This window comes from Belonocnema kinseyi, chromosome 9 (assembly GCF_010883055.1).
Source record: "Belonocnema kinseyi isolate 2016_QV_RU_SX_M_011 chromosome 9, B_treatae_v1, whole genome shotgun sequence".
NCBI classification, from domain to species: Eukaryota; Metazoa; Arthropoda; class Insecta; order Hymenoptera; family Cynipidae; genus Belonocnema; species Belonocnema kinseyi.
Genome location: NC_046665.1, coordinates 118,318,045 through 118,339,431, shown reverse-complemented (window position 1 = coordinate 118,339,431; position 21,387 = coordinate 118,318,045). Strand labels below are relative to the sequence as shown.

The window sequence follows — 21,387 nt, the reverse complement described above, 5'->3', positions numbered from 1 at the left end:
GGGGGAAAAATGGTTTAATTCTCAAATGTCAAGAGTATATTAGATTTTTATAAAAATAGAGGGGGAAGGGGAGAAATAGGGGGAAAAGGGGCGTAGGGGACTGTCTGTGATCCCTGATTATTTTTAAATTAGTGATAGCATTATTTAAACATTTTGTCACGTACCAGATAAACTTAAATCCAGATTACCAATAGCACTAATGATACTGGAAACTATGAGTGGCAATATGAGACCTTTTAACATCCGAAGAAACATATGCCCCGGAAAGTCAATGTACATTATTTCTCGTGGTGTGTATGGTTCTTTTGCAGTAGTTCGCAAAATAAAACCAAGTGCAATTCCAGCAATTACACCCACAACAGTTGAAAATGTAAGTGCATGTTTTGAGAAGCGTCTCTTGAAAGTGGCCGGTAACGCCATTTTTAATTGAAGACTTTGTACTGTAACATAAAAAAAAGTTTTTAAAAGTTTTTTTTAGAAAGTCAAAAAAATATTGAATTGTATTGTTATTACAGTCATTAGTTAGCTTAACATAGTCAGTAAAGCATTAGACGGGGGGGGGGGGGGGGGACAACTTCTAAAAATGTGGTCCAGCTATTATATCGAATTACTCTGAATCACTTCAGATTATTCCAGATTGCATAGGATTACTCAGGATTACATAAAATTATGGTGGATTACTCTTTTTTAACTATATTTTTTCGAATTTTCAATATTCAAGAAAATTCGTCTTTTTGGTTTCAAATCTGGTAGAAAATTAAACTATTTGTACAAAATTTACTTTTTGTTGGAATTTTGAATTTTTGGTTTGGAATTCAACTACTGTGGTAGAAAATTATACTATTTAGTTCAAAATTAATTTTTTCCTTTATTAGTTAAAAATTAAACTATTTGGTAGAAAGTTTATGTATTTTGTTGAAAATTCCTTTATTTGGGTAGATAATTAATCTTGTTTGTTGAAAAACAATTATTTTGTTTGAGGATTCGACTATTTTATTAAAAATTACAATTTTTTAGTTGATTTTTTTCAATTGAAAATTTAACGGTTCCCAGTCATTTCCCGGCTTTTCCCGGTCAGGTTTTTAAATTTTCCCGGTCAACTAAAATTAACATATTCATATTTGTCCGAAAACAAAAAAATTTACTTTTAATCATGACGTTCATTCTAGAAATTATTTAACACAAGAGAGAAAAAAATTTCAAAATAAATCAATTTAAAAATAAAATTATGAATTTTAACGAAAAAGTTGAATTTCTAATCAAAGGAGACCAATTTCCAACCAAATAGTTGCATTTTAAACTTGAAAAAAAATCAATTTACAACAGAAAATGTAATAGCTACATTTTTAGTAAAAAAAGTGTTCATCTTAACTTATGAATTTTCCACTAAAATTATAAATCCTCTACTGGAATAGTTGAATTTTTAAGAAACAAAAATGAGTTTTTAATTAAAAGAATGTATCTTTATCTGAAATGGTTGAGCTTTACAAAAAAAATTTTTACTAAAAAAAACTAAAATATTTAAGTTTTAAAAGAAGAAAATGAATATCTAACCAGAAAAGACGAATTTTCAACTAAAGAAGATCATTTTTCAACAAAAAATTGAATAATTAAATTTTCATTCAAAAAAACAATGTTACAAAAATGAATTTTTGACTACAAATTTTGTAACATTCATCTGGAATGGTATTTTCTATTTCAGTTTAAGAAAAAATTGTTTTCAACCCAAAAAAATCAAATTTCTAATAAAATAGCTCATTTTTCTACGGAAGAAATGAATTTTTAAATTATAAATATGATGAATCTTGATAAAAAATAATAATTTTTACCAAAAGAGTTTCTTTTTCAACCAAGTAAATTTATTTCTAACCTGAAAAATGAATTTTAACTAAACTGATGAATATTTAACTATAATACTTAAATTTTCAACAAAAAAGAAGAATTTTTAAATAACGAGATTAACTTTCAAATAAAAAAGTCAATTTTCCACGAAAAAAAAAGTTTTTTTTAAAACTAAATGCGTGAATTTTCAGAAAAATAAATAAATTTTCCAATTAAAAAAAAGTTACATCCAATTTGTTAAATTATAAACTAGAAAAGGTTAATTTTCAACTAAAAGTGGAATGGTTAAATTTTCAGTTGGAAAAGTTAACTTTCAACCAAATGATGATTTTTCAGCTGAAATATTTGACTTTTATACCTACCAGAAAGATGAATTTTTAACCAATAACAATAATTTTCGACAAAACAGAAGAATTTTGCACAAATTACATGAATTAAAAAATAATAATTTAATTTTTAAATAAAAAATATCAATTTTGAATCAAATAGTTTAATTTTTATCCGAAAAAGATAAAATTTCAAGCAAAAATAGAACAGGCGAATTTTACGCTAACAATTTAATTCTTAACCGAAAAAAATCGGATTTTCAGAAAAATCGTTAAATTTTTGGTAAAAAAAATTCCTTTTCATCCAAAGAAAAAACAAGTTTTCAATCAAATAGCTAATTTTTTAACAAAAGAAGTTAATTTTTTATCAAAATGATGAATATTAAATTGGAATAATTGAATTTTCAACCAAAAAGAAGAATTTTTGAACAAGGAGATTAACTTTCGAAGAAAAAAATTATTTTTGACCGAAAAAAGTCGATTTTCTATAAGAAAGTGTATTTTTTAAAACAAAATACTTGAATTTTCAACGAAATAAATGAATTGTCAATTTAGAAAGACAAATTTAGGTCCAAATTTTTATATTTTTAACAAGAAAAGGTCAATTTTCCATCAAAAATGGTACGGTTAAATTTTAATTTGAAAAAATTATCTTTCAACGAAATCGATGAATTTTTACCTAAAATGATGGATCTTCAAATCGACTACTTGAATTTTATACCTGCCAATTTCCATAAAAAAAATTCAACCAAAAACAGAATGGTTGAATTTTCCGTAAAAATCTATTTCTCTGAAAAAATGGATTTCCAAAAAAATAGTTGAATTTTATGCTGGAATATAAAATATAAAGTCCCAACGAAAAATGTAAAAAAAATTATATTACAATTCAGAAACATTTCTTTTTCGAAATACTGCTTCTGTTTTTTAAACTCCTTTCTTCTAAATCTCAGCTTTAATTCTTTTAAAATGATAATTATTTTTACTCATATTCCCTTCAGCTGTTTATAAAGTATAAATTACTTTTCTAAATCGACTAAAATAATTATTAAAATAATGAAAAGTTGAATTTTTAACCTACGGTTAGAAGTAAATTCCCGGTAATTTCCCGGTTTTTTCTCGGTCAGTAAAATTCAGTCATTTCCCGGTTTCTCGGTCTGATATTTTGGTTGAAAATTCAACTATTTGGTTGCAATTTTACGTATTTTTTTAAACACTTTTGTTGTTGTTGAATTCAACTAATTGATGATTCGTTTTTTTCGATGAAAACACATTTTTTTGAAACTGAAAATTTAAATATTCAATTTTTAGTTAACCTTTCTTTTTCATTTGAAAATTGAACTCCCTGGTAGGTAGATTCAACTTTCTTTTAAAAAATTCCTCTTTTTGGTTCTACAATTCAGCTCTTCGGTTAAATATGCAACTACTAAATTGTTTTTGTCGATAATATTGTTGTTTAATGTTTTGGAATTTTTCAGTTGTCCCGAGAATAATTTTATTATTCGGGAATTTGCAAATGCGGTAATATTATAAACAATTCGGGAATTTTCCAATTCGAGAATTCTATAATTCGGGAATTTTATTTTTCGAGATTTTCCAGGCCCGTGAAAAAATTTTACGAAACCGGGAAAAAACACGGAATTTTTTTCTCGATTAAAAGGACCACCCATACTTTATTTTTACTATCTCTTGTGAATTTCGCGATTAATTTTATAAAGATAAAGTCGAACCGTTTTACATGATGACTTATAAAGTGAAATTATCAAGGACAAGTTAGTGGGAGAAATGCTGGTGAACTGACTTTTAAATCCTGATATTAGACCGGTTCCTAAGATTATCAGGTATAGTTTAATCATGCTAAAGACACGTGCAGTGGAAACGATTGCAACACACTAAATCCCTGAGATATTATTTATCTCAAGTTGGATAAAAACGCTGCAAAAAATTCGAAACTAAAATTATCCGAACTCAGATAATTTTTACCACGAGGCGGATAAAAATTATCCGATTTACTGTGAACTGAAAAAATTTTCTGAATATATCAGTATTACTGAATTTAAAATTGTATTTCGAAGTATAATTTGAATTTTAGAAACTCAGAAGGTCAGATACGAAAATAGGAGAATAATAGAAAAATAAACTCTTTAAAAAAAATCAATGTAGGTAATATGTTGAATTTAATATACAGAGTTTTAAATTCCTAAGATTTCAAGTCGAAATATGTTGATTTTTCAACAGAAAAGTTAATTTTCAATTAAAGAATATGAATTTTTAACCAAATAATTTCATTTTTAACACACAGAAATAAGTTCTCAACTAAATAGATGAATTTTCAATAACAAATATTAAACCTCAACAAAAAACTTTGCATTTTAAATTAAAAAATTTAATTTTTTAGATAAAAAAAGACATTTTTCAGAGGACAGTTTTACTTTCACCCAAAAAATTTTTTTAAACGAAGAAAGTCTAAAATTCATCTTTTTTGTTTGAAAATTAACTTCTTTATTGAAAATTCAAGTGTTTTCTAAAAAGTCTCTTTTTGAGTTGGAAATTTAATTATTTTATAGAAAATTAATTTATGTTGTTAAAGTCATTTGTTTCAAAAATTCTTCTTTTTTCTTTAAATTTTTCCGTTTGGATTCAGAATTCATTATGTTGATTTTTCAACAAAAAAGTTAATTTTCAATAAAAGAAGATAGGAATTTTCTACCAAATAATTTCATTTTTAATATACAGAAATAAACTTTCAACTAAATAGATGAATTTCCAATAAAAAATATTAAACCTCAACAAAAAACGTTGCATTTTAAATTAAATAATTAATTTTTTTAGGTAAAAAAAAGGCATTTTTTAAAATTCAGTTTAATTGTCAATTTATTTTAAACAAAGAAACTATAAAATTCATTTTGGTGGAATAAAATTTGGTGAAAAATTAACTTCTTTGTTTAAATATTTAAGTGTTTTCTAAAAAAAATCGCCTTTTGGATTGGAAATTAATTTATTTGCTGAAAATTCCAATGTTTTCTAAAAAAATCACCTTTTGAATTGGAAAACTTCTTCAGTTTTCTTTAAATTTTTCCGTTTGGATTCAGAATTCATTATGTTGATTTTTCAACAAAAACATTAATTTTCAATACAAAAATTATTTTATTTTATTATTTATATTTTATAAAAAATTAGTTTATTTTGTTAGTCATTTTTTTCAAAAATTCTTCTGTTTTTTTTTTAATTTTTCCGTTTGGATTCAGAATTCATTATGTTTATTTTTCAACAAAAAAATTAATTTTCAATTTAAAAAATAGAAATTTTTCAACCAAATAATTTCATTTTTAATATGAAAAATTTTTTTAAATCTTTTAGAGGTCAGTTTAATTTTCAATTAATTTAAACGAAGAAAGTATGAAATTCATTTTGGTGGAATAAAATTTGGTGAAAAATTAACTTCTTTGTTAAAAATTCTTGTGTTTTCTAAAAAAATCGCCTTTTGGCTTGGAAATTAATTTACTTGATAGAAAATTAATTCATTTGGTTAAAAACTGTTTTTTTTTTGGTCGAAAATATCACTGTTTTGTTTAAAAATGATCCGTTTGGATTCAAAATTCATCTCTTATGGCAGAACAGTAATCTTTTTTGTTAAAAATTCCACTGCTTTGTTTGAAATTAGTCTTTTGGGATATAAATTAAATTTTCTTTTTGGAAAAAAATTAACTGCTTTGGTTGAAAATTCAACATTTTAGGGTGCAAACGAAATACTTTCTAAAAAACTGTCTTTTTACTTGTAAATTAAATTATTCTATTGCCAATTCAATTCTTTTTATTTGTGTGATTGCCTAGGTTGAAAATTCATCTGCCTAGGTTGAAAATTTAAATATTAGGTTAACAAAACAACCATTCTGTTAAAAATTTAATCATTTTGCTAAAAATTAATTTATTTTGTTAAAAAGCATTCTTTTTTCGTCGAAAATTCGACTGTTTTGTTTAAAATTTGTCTTTTTGAATTTAAAATAAATCTTTTTTGGTAAAAAATGAACTTTCAATCCGAAAAGTTGAATTCTCGAAAAAAATGTCAAGCTAAGAGAGACCAGTTTAAAAAAAAAAAAAAAAAAAAACAAGACTTTTCAACAAAAAAAGTGAAACTTTTCTATAGCGCCGATTTTGGGGCTGACGGTGCTGCGGCGCAACGTCGATTCTCGGAAGGGCTTTAGAAGGGAGGACTATTGAAGAGTTTCACTGTAGTTGAATTTTTCACCAAATAATTGAATTGTCAGAAAAAAGACAATTTTCTCCATCCATTGACTCCGTACTCTTTCCGGACTTCCCACAGTTTACTTCTATCTACCTTGTCAAAAAAGCTTTTTCTAGGTCAACAAATACACAGAAAACTTTTTTTCCTACTCTCAAACTGTTTTCTGTAATTCGCCTTAAGCTAAATATTTGTTCCGTACATGACCTTCCTGGCATTAACCCATTTTGGACTTCCCAAATATTTTCTTCTGTTATTTTCATTACCCTACGAATAAATATTTTTGAGTATATTTTACTTAAGTTGTGGTGTCGTATAGCTTCATCTCCAAATTGTCCCCTAAAATAGTCTCTAAAAGGCTCTCGTATCCCGTCTGCATCATATAGCATTTCCCCATTACTATTTCTCATGTTGACAAATTATGTACTTTTGTTTCCCTTCTTTTTTTATAAAGCAGTTTCTTGCTTCCTTCAAAGTCATTTTGTATTTTCTTCTCTTCTTCTGCTCTAATATGATTTTTACTTTCCTTAATTAATCTTTTGAGTATCCTCTTTTTGTGCCTGTAATAATTTATACGTCTATTTCTTTCCTCATCGCTAAGACTCGCGATGTTGACATTTCTCATCTTCGCTTCTTCCTTTGCTTTTTGGGCAGCATGCATTTCATCATTCCACCATGCATCACCAGACATTCTTTCTGCAACCGCGGTACCACACACTTCGACCGCGCATCTAACAATGATATCCCGTAACTTTGCCCAGGCGCCCTCTATATCTTTTTTTTATAAGGTCCTCCCATGTTGCCCTATTTATGCTTTCGAATATCTTATTTTGGAAATCTATTCGCACTTCCGGTTTCTGTAGGTTCTCCATTTTCATTCTCGTTTGTTTTGTTTTCTTGGTTCTCTTTTTTCTCTATCCCCGACCTAAGTTAATTTTGGAGATCAGAAGGTAATGTAACTCTCTTATTCTTTCATCCGCAACAACAAAGTCAATTATATTGTGGCTATTTCCTTTGGACGAGGTGTAAATGTGGATCATTTTTGTTCTTGGATCCCCGAAATTACCTAGTACTCTTTCTGTATCCTGATTTTGGATGCCCACCCATCCATTTATATCTCCTAGCAGAATTATTCTTTCAGTATGAACACAAATATTTATTGTGTCATTTAAAGTGTCTCAGAAGGCGTCTTTTACTTCTCTGGAATCCCTATCAACTGGCACGTAGCATGCTATGATAAATAATCTTTTGATTCCCACTTTCATTCTAGCCCACAGCAGTCCGGGAGATACGAAATCATGATCTCCGAGATGCTGCTTCGCTCTTTCATTTTAAATCAGACCTACTCCTTGCCTACCATGTGATTCACTATCTACTCCTCGCCATGTCTCAAATCCGCATTGCAACACCCCGTTTTCTATGTCTCTACTTTCGCATCCCTTTTTCTTTGTTTCAGTCACACATAAAATATCTAGTTTCCTTACGTGCATAGTTTCTCGTAATTTTTGATTCTGAATAATGATCAAATATTATGATTATTGTTAATTGATTTCGTTGATTTTTCACTGTAATCGGCCGTTGTTCTCATTCATATTTCTCGAGCCTTCACACAGATACGGACCGCTCAACTGTGTTGGAACGAGAGCCCTATCGCTACCTGTTTTGATGTGTGACGTGGAACGAAAAAACCAGCCTTTGGGCCGAAAATGAGTTTACACGAAGAAACGGATTAAAGACAAAGGAAGCTTCCTTTCTCTTGAATTCGCTTTTTCTTGGAAACTCATTTTCGGTCCCAAGACTGGTTTCTTCGTTCCACGTCACACATCAAGATTATTAAAATCGGCAAGGGGCAGCTAGGGTACCTTTCTTGTTAAAAGAATCGTGAATTTTCTACAAAAAAAAGTTCATTTTCAACAAAGAAATTCATTTTCAACCCCAAAAGGTAACTTTTTTAGCAACAAATATGATTAAATAAATAAATTTTATATACAAGAGGTCGAATTTTCAACAAATAGTTAATTTTCGTCCAAAATAGATGACTTCAACAAAATAGTTGAATTTTTATACGATTAAAGATGAATTTTTAACGAAAAAAGTAATAATTGATATCTCAACTTAAAAAATTTTAATTTGAGATAAAAAAAATTCTGTATAATTGAAGCTAAAAAAGCGTTTGTTATTGGAAGAATTAAAATTAGAAACACATACTTTAAACGAAATAATTTCGAATGATATAATTCAAAATCCAATCATTTAAAATTCAAATCAACGTAATTACACAGCCTTGAGTTTAAAAAATTTTGAAATCGAAAATTTAAATATTAAAAATTAAACATTTAAATTTGAAAGCTCTAAAGTAATAAAGTTGAACAATATTTACAAAAAGTTCTACATTTGATTGAAACTTGATTTACATCGAAAGAATATTTCTTCAATTATTTTTTTTTTTTTTACTTTTTACAATTTTACATTCACATTTCCTACATAAAACAGTACAGAAAAAAAACTTTCGATAACTTTTACATTCGTGTAATTAATTTCAAAAGTTTTAGAAATTAATTGTAAATGAAAATTGTAATAGTTGATATTTCAACCAAAACCCTTTTTAGCTTCAAATCAAAAATAATGAAAGTCAACCAAAAAATACGAATTTTCAATAAAACGGTTGACTTTACAGCAAAAAAAAAATACTTTTCAACAAATTGTTTAACTTTCAACAAAGTAGATTAATTTTTAACCAAAACTATGATATTTTAAAGGAGGTACATGAATTTTGAACTAAATAGTGGATTTGTTTACATTAATCCTAATTCTCTACCAGAAAACACGAAAATATGATATAATACATACATTTTTAACTAAGAAAGTAATTCAAATTTAAATTAAAGAAGATACGGTTTTAATAAAAAATGGAATAGGCAGATTTTCATTTAAAAAAATTAATTTTGAAAAACAAAAAAAAATCTAATTTTTAACTAAAATGAAGAATCTTTATCCAAAAAACTACTTTTAAAACAAATTGTTGCATTTTTTACATATTAGATTAATTTCTAACCAAAGAAAATGAATTCACAGTGAAAAATGTAATAGCTGATATTTCAACCAAAAAGATCATTTTTTGAACAAAAAATACGAATTTTCAACCAAAAACAGTTTACTTTTCAACTAAAAAATACAATTTTTTATCAGTACTGAACCAGTAAAATTTTAAACTTAAAAATTTTTCGATCCAAATGGATTCACTTTTTTGGTTAAAAATGAAACTTTTTGTTAAAAATTTGATTATGATTAAATATAAATTAATCTTTTTTCGCGATATTTAATAATTCTATGTTTGGTTGGAAAGTGATCGTTTATAAGTTAAAAATTTAACTATTTGGTAGAAAATCGTCGTTGGTTATCAATTACAATGTGCAACTTTAATAAATTAAAAAATTTTCCAAGATAGATTTTTATTTTTAGTCGTAAATTTTGAATTAAAATTGTTTTTTTTTAATGCAGTCTTAAAGACTTAAACAACTAAAAAATAATGCGTTTGAAAATTAATTTTTTTTCTAAAAACATTTTTATTTACTCAACTGCAAATAGGTATAAATTAATCAATTATTCATTAAATTGAACTGTACGTTAAGAATGAAAAAGTGAACAATAATTAATCCGTTCAAAATTTAAGAATTTCCAGATTTTTACGTTAAAAATTAATTTCGTAATAATATATTCATAATTAAAAATTAAGAAGATTCAAAATTAATTTAAAACTTGAAATGCTATTCGTACCGAAATTTCGGTGTAAATAGCCACGGCCTAATTTAAAACAAAATGTAGATTTTTGCAGATTTCGAACAAAGAATATACAAGCTTTTTAAGAATTTTGAAAGTTTTTAAAAGAATAAAAACATTTTCTTAAGATTTCTAAGAAAACTGAAAAAAATTGTATTTCAAACAAATATTTTCAGATAATATTTAAAAAGATTTAGACATATTTCCAAAATTTTCAAAAAAGAATCTAGAACATTGTAAAGAAAAATTTAGAAACAATTCGAATCATTTTAAAAGACAAACATTCAAAATGAATGAATCTTTAATTACAAATTTAAAAAATTGAAGAATCTGCAATCGTAAATCTGCAAAATTTAAAAAAATTATAAATAATTGAAATTGAAGAGTTTTCAATCTTGAAAATTTGCAATTAAAATTTTGTAATTCTGATAATTTAAATTCAAAATTTTTTCACTTTGCAAGATTTAAATTTGAAAAATCTTGACTTTTAATCTTCAAAATTATCAAAATTTAAGAATTTGGATTCATGCATTTTTAAAATTGAAGAGATTTCCATTTTAAATTTCAAAATTGAACAACACAACTATTATAACAAAATTTCAAAATAAAATCGTTTCAAATTTTATAAATTGTCAATTAACAAATCTTCAATTATAAATCTTAAAAATTGAAGAATTTTGAATTGAAAATCGTTAAAATCGAATAAATTTCAATTTTAAATCTTCAAAATTGAATTGCACGCCTATTACGAAAAATTCAATCTTAAAAATAGAAAAATTCTGAATTTAAAATCGTTAAAATGGAACTATTTTAAACTCACCTCAGAATTGAAAACACACTTTTTAAAATTGGCATCTTCCAATTAAAAAAAACCCTCCCTTCCAACTCAATAAAAATGCTAAAATAAAAAAAAATAACTTTTCCGCTGCTGAAAAAATTGAAAACGAAAATTTTATCCTTTGGATTTCGATAAAAATCTTTAAAAAGTACCAATTTAGTTTTATTAAAATTTATTTTATTACTAAAAATTGTTTGTTGAATATAACTTCGTGTAAATTTAACCTAATATTTTTTTTAATTAATAAATTTAATTAAAAATTGGTATTTTTGAGTCGAAAATTCATCTTTTTGGTTGAGAATTGAACTATTAATTGAAAATTCGTATTTTGCGGTAGAATTTTAAGTGGTTCGAAATTAATTTTTTATCTGCAAATTTAACTATTCCATTTTTGTTTGAAAATTTATCCTTTATGAGTAAAAAATTCAATTATTTGGTAGAATATTGATCTATTTCATTGAAAATTCTTCGCTTTTGGTCAAATTCAAATTTTTGAAGAAAAAAAAATTTCTTTCTTACTGAAAATCAATTTTTTTTAATGGAAATTTTAACTATTTCATTATTGATACAGAAATGTCTAATTTTAGATATTGCCGATTACTGTTGAAATAATTTTCTGGAGAAAAGACAAAAAATCAGCCTTTGCCCGAATTTTAAAAAGGAACGACACTTTTAAAATCCGGGCCGATGCAGATTTTTCTCATTTCTCCTGAAACCTATTTCATAAGTAGTCGGCAATATCTAACATCGGAAATTTTCGTATCGAAAATGAAATCGTCCAATTTTCCATTAAAAAAATTGAACTTTTGTTTGAATTTTGTGGTTTGAAATTTTGTGGTTGGTTGGATTAAAATGAACTTTTTTATTAAAAATTTACCTTTTTGGGTTGAAAACTCAGCTGCTTTATGACTGATAGGAGAATTAAAAAAAAATCTTATGATTTTTATTATTATATTCAGTACTTACGTGGCATCAAAAAGGAAAATCCTTAGTTTTCTTTTAATAGACTTTCCCGTTAAAGAATTATAATTTTATAATTTTTTCATAAAAGCTTCGAAATTTTTGAAGTTGTTATTTTGGGGACAACAGGTCGAAGAATGATTTTTTTTACCTCACCTTATGTGCATTTCATGATATGATCTCCAGGGGCTTTAACACAAAGTCTACTTATCAAGTCTAATTTTATGCATATCAGTTTGAAGTTTTGTAGACACAAATGTAAGGAGATAAAGATCCTTTGAACTCTAAATAAACACTGCCATTCGAACCTTCTTTTAAATGGAACACATCAAATTCCCAGTCAATTCCCAATTTTTTTCTTGACCCAAAACAAATATTTCGGGACCATTAAATAATTTTTTTTTATTTTGAAGCTGAAGTAATCATTTAAAGTAATCTAATTAAAACTAGACTTCAAATTAAAAAACTCAAAATGTAACACTTTTGAATTAAATAATTTTTAATTTGAAGGTTAAATAAATAATTAAAATTTTTAAAATTTAAATTTTGAAGCCGATTGTTTTTCTTTTGAAGTGCTTAAACAAATAAAAAATAAACTGCAAATTAAAGAACTGAAAATGTAACACTTTTGAATTTTAAACTATTAAATTTGAAGGTTAAATAAATAATTAAAATTTAAAAAATTTAAATTTTGAAGCCGATTGTTTTTCTTTTGAAGTACTTAAACAAATAAAAAATAAACTGCAAATTAAAGAACTGAGAATACGATTTTTTTGAATTTTAAACTTTCAAGATTGAAGCTTAAAAAACTTTAAATTTAAAACACTATTTAATTGAACAGTTTTAAATTGAATGCAATTACATTCCGAAATTTTTAACTTTTATATCATTTCTAAATGTTGAAAACGATATATTTTTGAAGCAATTTTAAGTTTAAAAAATAAAAAATTGAACGACCTAAAATTTTTGTTGTAAAAAATCCCAGTCATTTCCCAGGTTTTTTCGACTTTAGACAAATTTTTTACGATTATTAAATTTTTTAAAATTTTTTCGCTGAAATTTCTTCTTTTGAAGTACTTAAAAAATCAAAACTCAAACGCAAATTGAAGAACTGAAAATTATTGGATTTTTACCAAAAAAGATTATTTTGAAAACAAAAATGAAATAGTTTAATTTTTAGTTAAATAACTTAATTTTATACAACAAAACACAAATTTTTAAACAAACAAAATAATTTTAAACTAAACTAATGAATTATCAACCAGAATACATTAATTTTAAACCAAAAGGATGAATTTTTCAAATAGAAGATTATTTACAAACAAATAGATAATTTTTTTACCAAAAATGGAAGATCAGAATTTTCAGTTGAAAAAATTAATTTTCAATCAAATATGTTATTGTGAATTTTCAACTAAAATGATGAATTTTTAACTGAAATAGTTTACTTTTAAACTGAAAATTTTGTTTTTAACCAAGAAGATTAATGTCCAAACAAGAAGATTAATTTTTAAACAAAATGATTATTTTTCGAAGAAGATCTATTTTCTATCAAAAATTTAATAGTTAAGTTTTCAGTTAAAAAAATTAATTTTCAACCAATGAATTTTTAACAAAAATTACGAATCTTCGATTGGAATAATTGAATTTTAAATCAAAAAGATGAATCTCCAACCAAGAGCATTAATTTTTATAAGCAAAAAATTTGTAAGTGAAAAAGAAAAATTGAAGATTAATTTCAACCAAAGAAAATGAATATTCAACAAAATACATACATAAATTTTCAAATAAAAAAGATGAATTGTCAACCAAAAAAGGAATAGTTAAATTTTTAGTTAAAAAAAAGTATTTTTAAACCAAAAAAAAAGATTTTCAAATAAAATAATGAATTTTGAATTGGAATAGTTGAATTTTCAAACAGGAAGATTAAATTTGATCAAAAATACGAATTTTCAACAAAACACATTAAATTTTTTTCAAAATTTAGAAACAAAAATCAATACTAAAAAAATTAGGATACTAGAAAAATAGAGCAAAACAATTAATATCAAATTTCTTCTAAGATTTATCTGGTAAAAACCATAACATAAAAAAGTATGTAAAAATATAAAATACATTAATGTTCAATTAAAAAAGGAATAATTAAATTTTCACTTAAAAGCATTATTATTCAACCAAAGAAATGAATTTTTAACTGAACTACTTGGATTTTTAACAACAAAGAGGAATTTTCAAACAAAAAACTGAATTTTCAAACAAGAAAATCAATTTTCTACGAGGAATGAGATAATTAAATTTTCAGTCAACGAAATTAATTTACAACCAAGCTGATGATTTTTTTTAATAAAAGGGTGATTTTTCAACTTGAATAGTTGAATTATAAACAAAAAACAGGATTTGACAAAAAAAAACAACTTTCAAGAAAATATGACTTTTCAACTAAAAAGATAATTTTTCAACCAAAGAAGGGATGTTTAAATTTGTAGTTTAAAAATTACTGTTAAACCCAAAAGATGATTTTCCACTAAAATGATGAAATTTTAACTGTAATATTTGAATTTGCAACCAAGAAGATTAAATTCAACCAAAAAAGACGAATTTTCAACAAAATAAAATTTTGTTCCACAATTGAAAAGTAAAAATCAATATTAAAAAAAAATTGATTTTAGACCAGAAGAAAAAAAATGAATAACAATTTATTTCATATATTTTATCTGGTCAAACGCACCACATAAAATAATAAAAATAAATTTAAAAAAAATACTTGAATTTTCAACAACAACAAAAAACAGTCAACGAAATTAATTTTCAACCAAGCTGGTGCATTTTTTTACCAAAAGTGTGAATCTTCTACTGGAATAGTTTATTTATAAACCAAAACGAGGAATTTTCAACTAAGAAGATAAATTTGATAAAAAAAAAGAATTTTCAAGAAACAATATGATTTTTCAACTACAGAAGAAAATTTTTCAACCAAAAAGGGATAGTCAAATTTCCAGTTAAAAAAATTATTGTTAATCCAAAAAGATGATTTTCAACTAAAATTGTGAATATTTAACTAGATTATTTGAATTTGCGACCTGGAAGATTAAATTCTACCGAAAAAGACAAATTTCCAACAAAATACATTAATTTTTTCCCAATTTATAAATAAAATCCAATATTAAAAAATGTTTATTTTAGACCAGAAGAAGAAAAAATGAATAACAAATTATTTCATAGAGTTTGTCTGGTCAAAACCATTACATAAAAAATAAAAAAAATAAATATTAAAAAAGTATTAAATACATTAATTTTTAACTAAAAAAGGGATAGTTAAATTTTCACTTAAAAGAATTATTGTTCAAGCAAAGGGATGCATTTTTAATCAAAATACTTGAATTTTCAAAGAAGAAAATCAATTTACTACAAGGAATGATATGAGTAAATTTGCAATTAACGAAATTAATTTTCAACCAAGCTGATGCATTTTTTACTAAAATGAAATTATCACTATGAAGATAAATTTATCAAAAAAATAAAATAAAATAGCTTTCAAGAAAAAGAGATGACTTTTCAACTACAAAAGATAATTTTTCAACCAAAAAAAGGGATAGTTAATTTCCAGTTAAAAAATTATTGTTCAATTATAGAGATCAATTTTCAAATAAAATTATGAATTTTTGACCGAAATATGAGGGCTGTCCCAGAAGTAAGTATCCCTATTTTCTCAGAAGAGAACTAAAAGAGGTAGGAGAAGCTGCGGAACTGCCTACCTTGAGCTCGGGTCCGACTGTGAAGTGAGTTCTGTGATAAAATTCCTCAGGAAGGAGAAAAAATTTATGACCAAAAGGTGAAACAAAAAATGCCGCCAGGTATTGTGAGGCGTTGGAAAAACTGAGAAAACAAATAAAACAGATGCGACCTGGAATTTTGACGAAAAAAGCGCTCCTTTTTCACGAGAACGCCAGGCCTCATTCCGAAAAATTGACCCCAGGCCTGCTAACCAAATTTAATTGTGACGTTTTCCCCCACTCTCCGTACTCCCCAGACCTTGCCCGAGTGACTATCCACCTATTCCCGACAATGAAAACCTTTTCTTTTTAGGGGGGGGGGGGGCGGTTCTTGGATAAGGATGTCAACAAGAGCGTTGATGACTGGCTGCTCAATTTGGACCCGCAGTGGTATGCTATGGGTTTGAAGAGACTCTCATCCCGCATCAACAAGTTCCAGGAAAGAGATTATGTTAAAAAATAGTTAGATCCGTAGCTTTCCAACCAAGGAATTTTTTTTTCTTGAATAAATAATTTTTTCGATTTTTTTCCAAAATAGGGAAACTTAGTTTTGGGATCAACCTCTTACACACAGTTTAAACCAGAAAGACAAATTAATAAGAATATTCAAACAAGATAAATTTTCTTAAAAAATGGAATAATTAAATGTGCAGTTAAAAAATGAATTTTCAACTGAAATTATTAATATTTAACTGGAATAGTGGAATTTTCTATAATAAATGTTATTTTAAACCCAAGAGATTTATTTCTACAAAAAAAGACATATTTTTAACTAAAATAGATACATTTTCAACCAAAAAAGAAATAGTTATATTTTCGGTTTAAACATTTTTTTATTTAACAAAAGAGATGAATTTTTAACTATAATGATGGAATATTCAACTGGAATAGTAGTTAAATTTTCAGTTTCAAATAATTTGCAAAAAAAAATCAGCAATAAGTTTCAACGGAAATGGTAAAATTATTAGTAAAAAAATTCTCAGAAGATTAATTTCTACTGAAAAAAACGAATTTTCAACGAAAAAATATCTTTTTTTCTACAAAAAGCGGAAAAGCCAAATTTTTGTTAACAAAATTAATGCTCAACCAAAAAAAAATTAATTTGTGACTAAAATGATTGAATATTCACATGGAATATTAGTTACATTTTCAGCTTAGAAAAAATTGAATAATAAGTTTCACGTGGAATAGTAAAATTTTCAGTAAAAAGACAAAATTGCCAGAGAAAAAAAACAATTTACAACAAAATAGTTTATTTTCAACTAAAAAGATGAATTTTCAATTAAAATTATGAATCTTAAAGAAAAAAAAATCATTTTTGAAATTAACAGTTTAAGAAGAGAAAGACAAAAAATGCAAACAAACAAATTGTTGAATTTCCCAGCAAAAAATAAATTTTTAACCAAAAGATTAATTTCTACCAAAAAAGACGAATTTTCAACTAAAAAATATAATTTTTAACCAAAAATGAAATAGCCCAATTTTTGTTTAAAAAAATAAATATTCAACCAAAGAGATGCATTTTTGGCTGGAATTATTCAATATTCAAATGGGATACTAGTTACATTTTCAGTTCAAACAAATTAATTTAAAAAACAACAATAAGTTTCAACTGGAATAGTAACATTTTCAGTAAAAAAAAAAAAATTTTTGATATTTGAGAGAGGGGGGTGGGAGAGGGAGGGGGGGGGGGTCACAAACAAATTGTTGAATGTTGAAGCTAAAATATGAATTTAGAACCGGAAGATTAATTTGATACAAAAAACAACGAATTTGCAACAAAATCCATGGATTTCAACTAAAAAAGGTAAATTGTCAATCAAAAAAGGAAGAATTAAACTTTTGGTTTAAAATTTATTGTTCAACCAAAGAGTTGAATTTTAAACTAAAATAAAGAACTTTCAAATGGAATACTTAAATTTCCACACAAAAAATCTTTTTAAATAAAATAATTAGTCTTTAATTGGAAAAGTTGAATTAAAAAAATCTTATTTTTAAACAAGAAAGTTAGTTTCTACAAAAAAGACAAATTTTCAACAAAATGCATGAATTTTCAACTAAAAAAGATAAATTGTCAACCAAAAAATTAATACTTAAAAAAATTACTGTTTAACCAGAGAGATCAATTTTAAACTAAAATGATGAATTTTTGGGTTGAATAGTTGAATTTTAAACCAAACAATCTTATTTTCAAGTAAGAACAATAATTTCGGCAACAAACAAATTTTTTTTGACTAAAAAATATATATCTTCGAACAAAGAAATTAATTTTTGACTAAAAATAAATATAAATAGAAAAATATAAATAAATAAGAACAAAAAATTCACCTGGAATAGTAGTTATATTTTTAAGTACAAAAAAATTATAAAATTTTAACTGAACATATGAAGTTTCAACTTAAATAGTAAAAATTCATTTTAAAAAATCATTTTTGCCAAAGTCGCTTTTGCGGCTATTGTTAATTTCAATAAGACCAACGTAAAATTATTTTTTAACAAAAAAGTTTAACTTTCAACAAAGTAATTAAATATTTTCATAAAAAAAATGAATTTAAAAAGACGACCTTTCAATATGCGTTGAATTTTTACCTCAGAAATATAATTCTTCAACGAAAAATGGATTAGCCAAATTCTTATTTAAAAAAGAATGTCCAAACACGGTGACGAATTTTAACTAAAATGTTTGAATATTCACATGGAATATTAGTTAAATTTGCAGTAAAAAAAATTTTTTTAAATAGAATAATAATTTTTAATTGAAATGGTAATATTTATTCAGTAAAAAAATTTGTTTGACAAATGAAAAAGAAATTTACAACAAAATAACTTGTTTTTAACCAAAGAGATGAATTTTCAATTGAAATGATGGAACTTCAACTAAAGAATAATTAATTTTTAATAAAAACAGCATAATAAAATAGAGAGAGAGAGAGAAAAAGAAAATTGCAAACAAATTGTAGAATTTTCACGCAAAGATTGGTTTTTAACCAGAAGATTTATTTCATACAAAAAAATAACGAATTTTCAATAAAATCGATGGATTTTCAACTAAAAAAGGTAAATTGTCAACCAAAAAAGGAAGTGTTGAAATTGCAGTAAACAAAATTCTTCAACCAAAATTCTACAAAAAAACACCTATTTTCAACTAAAAAATATATTTTTTCAACTATAAATGAAAGTTAAATTTTGAGTTACAAAAATTAATGTTCAACCAAAAAGATAAATTTTTAATTAAAATGATTCAGTATTCAAAAGGAATAGTAGTTACATTTTCAGTTGAAAATAATCCATTTAAACAAATTTTAACAATAAGTTTAATGTGAACTAGTAACATTTTCAGTAAAAAAAATTTCAAAGAAAAAACTTATTTTCTTCAAAGATATGGATTTCCAATTAAAATAATAAAAAATTATAAATCTTCAACCAACAATTTTTAAAAAAGAGAACAGTTTAACAAAACAGAAAAACTGTAAACAAATTGTTGAATTTTCAAACAGTAAAATAAATTATTACCGAGAAGATTAATTTCATATTAAAAATAACGAGTTTTCAATCAAAATCCATGTATTTTCAACTAAAAAAGAAAGAGTTCAAATTTGAGTTAAAAAAAAATATTGTTCAACCAAAGTGTGGAATTTCAAACTAAAATGATGAACTTTTAAGTGGAATACTTGCATTTTCCACCGAAAATCGTATTTTTAACCAGAAAGATTAATTTCTACAAAAAAAAAAACACGAATTTTCCACTAAAAAGTATTTTTTTTTTTCAACCAAAAATAGAAGTTTTAAATTAAAATGATTTAATATTCAAAAAGAATAGTAGTTACATTTCCAGTTTAAAAAAATGGTCAAAGAAAAAACTGTTTGACAGAAAACCCTCAAAACAAAATTTTACATTTTCAAGGAATAAGATCAATTTTTAACGAGTAGATTAATTTCATTCCAAAAACAACGAATTTGGAATAAAATCTATAAATCTTCAACCAAAAAGAGACATCAATAAATATTCAGTTAAGAAAATTATTATAAAAAAAATGAATTTTAAGAAAAATAGTTAAATATAGTAATGTCAAGTTACTATTATAAATAAAGAATTATTGTTATTCAATTTTATATTTTAATTTTTTTTTAATTAGGCACGCTATCGACAAAATTCTCCGACAACTCCAAATTTTTCCCTGTATTTACAAATTTTCTGACAATTTTAGGTTTTCCCGGTTTCGCATCATTATCTCACAAACAGTGTCGATAGTAAGACTGTTTTTGCGTCTGTTGCTAATTCTTATAAGACCAATGTCGTAAAATCTGATAAAGAAAAGATAACAAATAAGCAGTTACAAGAATTATCGTTAAATTTGTATGACAAACTTACAATAATAATTTATGTTTTAACAATATTTTTTGTAAATAAAAAAAAACCTGCATGAAATAATCATTAACTTTATTGCAGTTTCTGTAAAAGAGCCCACATTTATCTCACAATCAGTTACACAACAGAAGGCTTCACCTTTCTTATCTCATCACAGACTCAGCAGACATGCAGATGCAGTTTTTCTTTTATTATTACTTTTTTTTTTCGATTAAAATGTGGTCGCCTTGGCCCAATTTTATCGAGCCGATTCCCAAATTCAGGCACCATAAACATTTCTCAAAAAACATGGTCGCAATAATAAACAATATTATCATATCATATTTTAAGAGTCTAGTCTGCAAAATAATTTTTTTTAAAAATATTATTACTCAGAAATCAGAATTGGCTTTTCGTTGTGAAACTATTACGAGACAGGATCCGCAATACATGAATGCAGAAAGCGTTTTGTAGAAAGGACGGGTTGCGAATGTTAATTACTCACCAGGTATGGAATCCACTTAAAGAAAAAAATCCAGTCTAAAATCCACTTGGTCGAAAATCCTCGTTTTCACACAAATTCGAAAAAAAAATTATTTTTCCACATGAGAAAAAGAGTGTTAACAACTTCGTCGAGTATGAGCGGAGGACCGAAGAGCACCGAAGAGTTCGCGCGGGCGCGACTGTTGCTTGACTGGTCATTGGTCAACTGAGCAGCGATGATGATCGTCGCTGGTCCTTTGGTTCATGGTGGATGTGTAATTGTGGTTGTGTGAGAATACACCAAAGAGAAGAAACTATTCCTCTTTCATTCTCAATTTTTTTCCCTTTTCGCTTATTACGTAGTAAATACGTTGAGTGATTCGCACCAACAAGTGCGTGCAATGAGCAATGTGAGATATCAGATCGCGTTAAGAATTATGCTGGTTGATGAATTAATGAACTGGATTAATCAAGTCCCCCGCCGAGAATTTATTAAGTACTTCAATGTGAAAGAGAAAGAAAGGGAAACAAGAGAATGGCACTTTTAACGAGAGATTGACCGCAAGATTTTATATGAGCCATTGAACTTGTACATTAGGGTCGTCCAAAAAATTTAAATAAATGCATTTTTTTTTGTTTTGAAAAAAAATTATATTTAGTGGTGCCGCAAGTCCCGTAAAATTTAACACGTATTTCCCATAAGAAAAAAAGAAATTAATTTTTTACTGAAATTATTGAATATTAAAATGGAATAGTAGTTATACTTTCAGTTTGAAAAAAATTATTTAAAAAATAAA

At 25.5% G+C, this 21,387-nt stretch overlaps 1 protein-coding gene across 1 annotated transcript in view; it reads right to left on the bottom strand.

Moving 5' to 3' along the window:
- Positions 1–20,990, bottom strand: part of LOC117179877 (excitatory amino acid transporter 3-like) — a 47,630-nt gene extending 26,640 nt beyond the window's left edge. Inside the window, exons 1-2 of the mRNA XM_033372050.1 lie at positions 20,613–20,990; positions 165–440 (exon numbers count right to left, since the gene is read on the bottom strand). Of these exons, the coding sequence (XP_033227941.1) occupies positions 165–420 (256 nt within the window). The 5' untranslated portion in view covers positions 421–440; positions 20,613–20,990. The remainder of the gene's footprint in view (positions 1–164; positions 441–20,612) is intronic.
- Between the last annotated feature and the right edge of the window lie 397 nt (positions 20,991–21,387).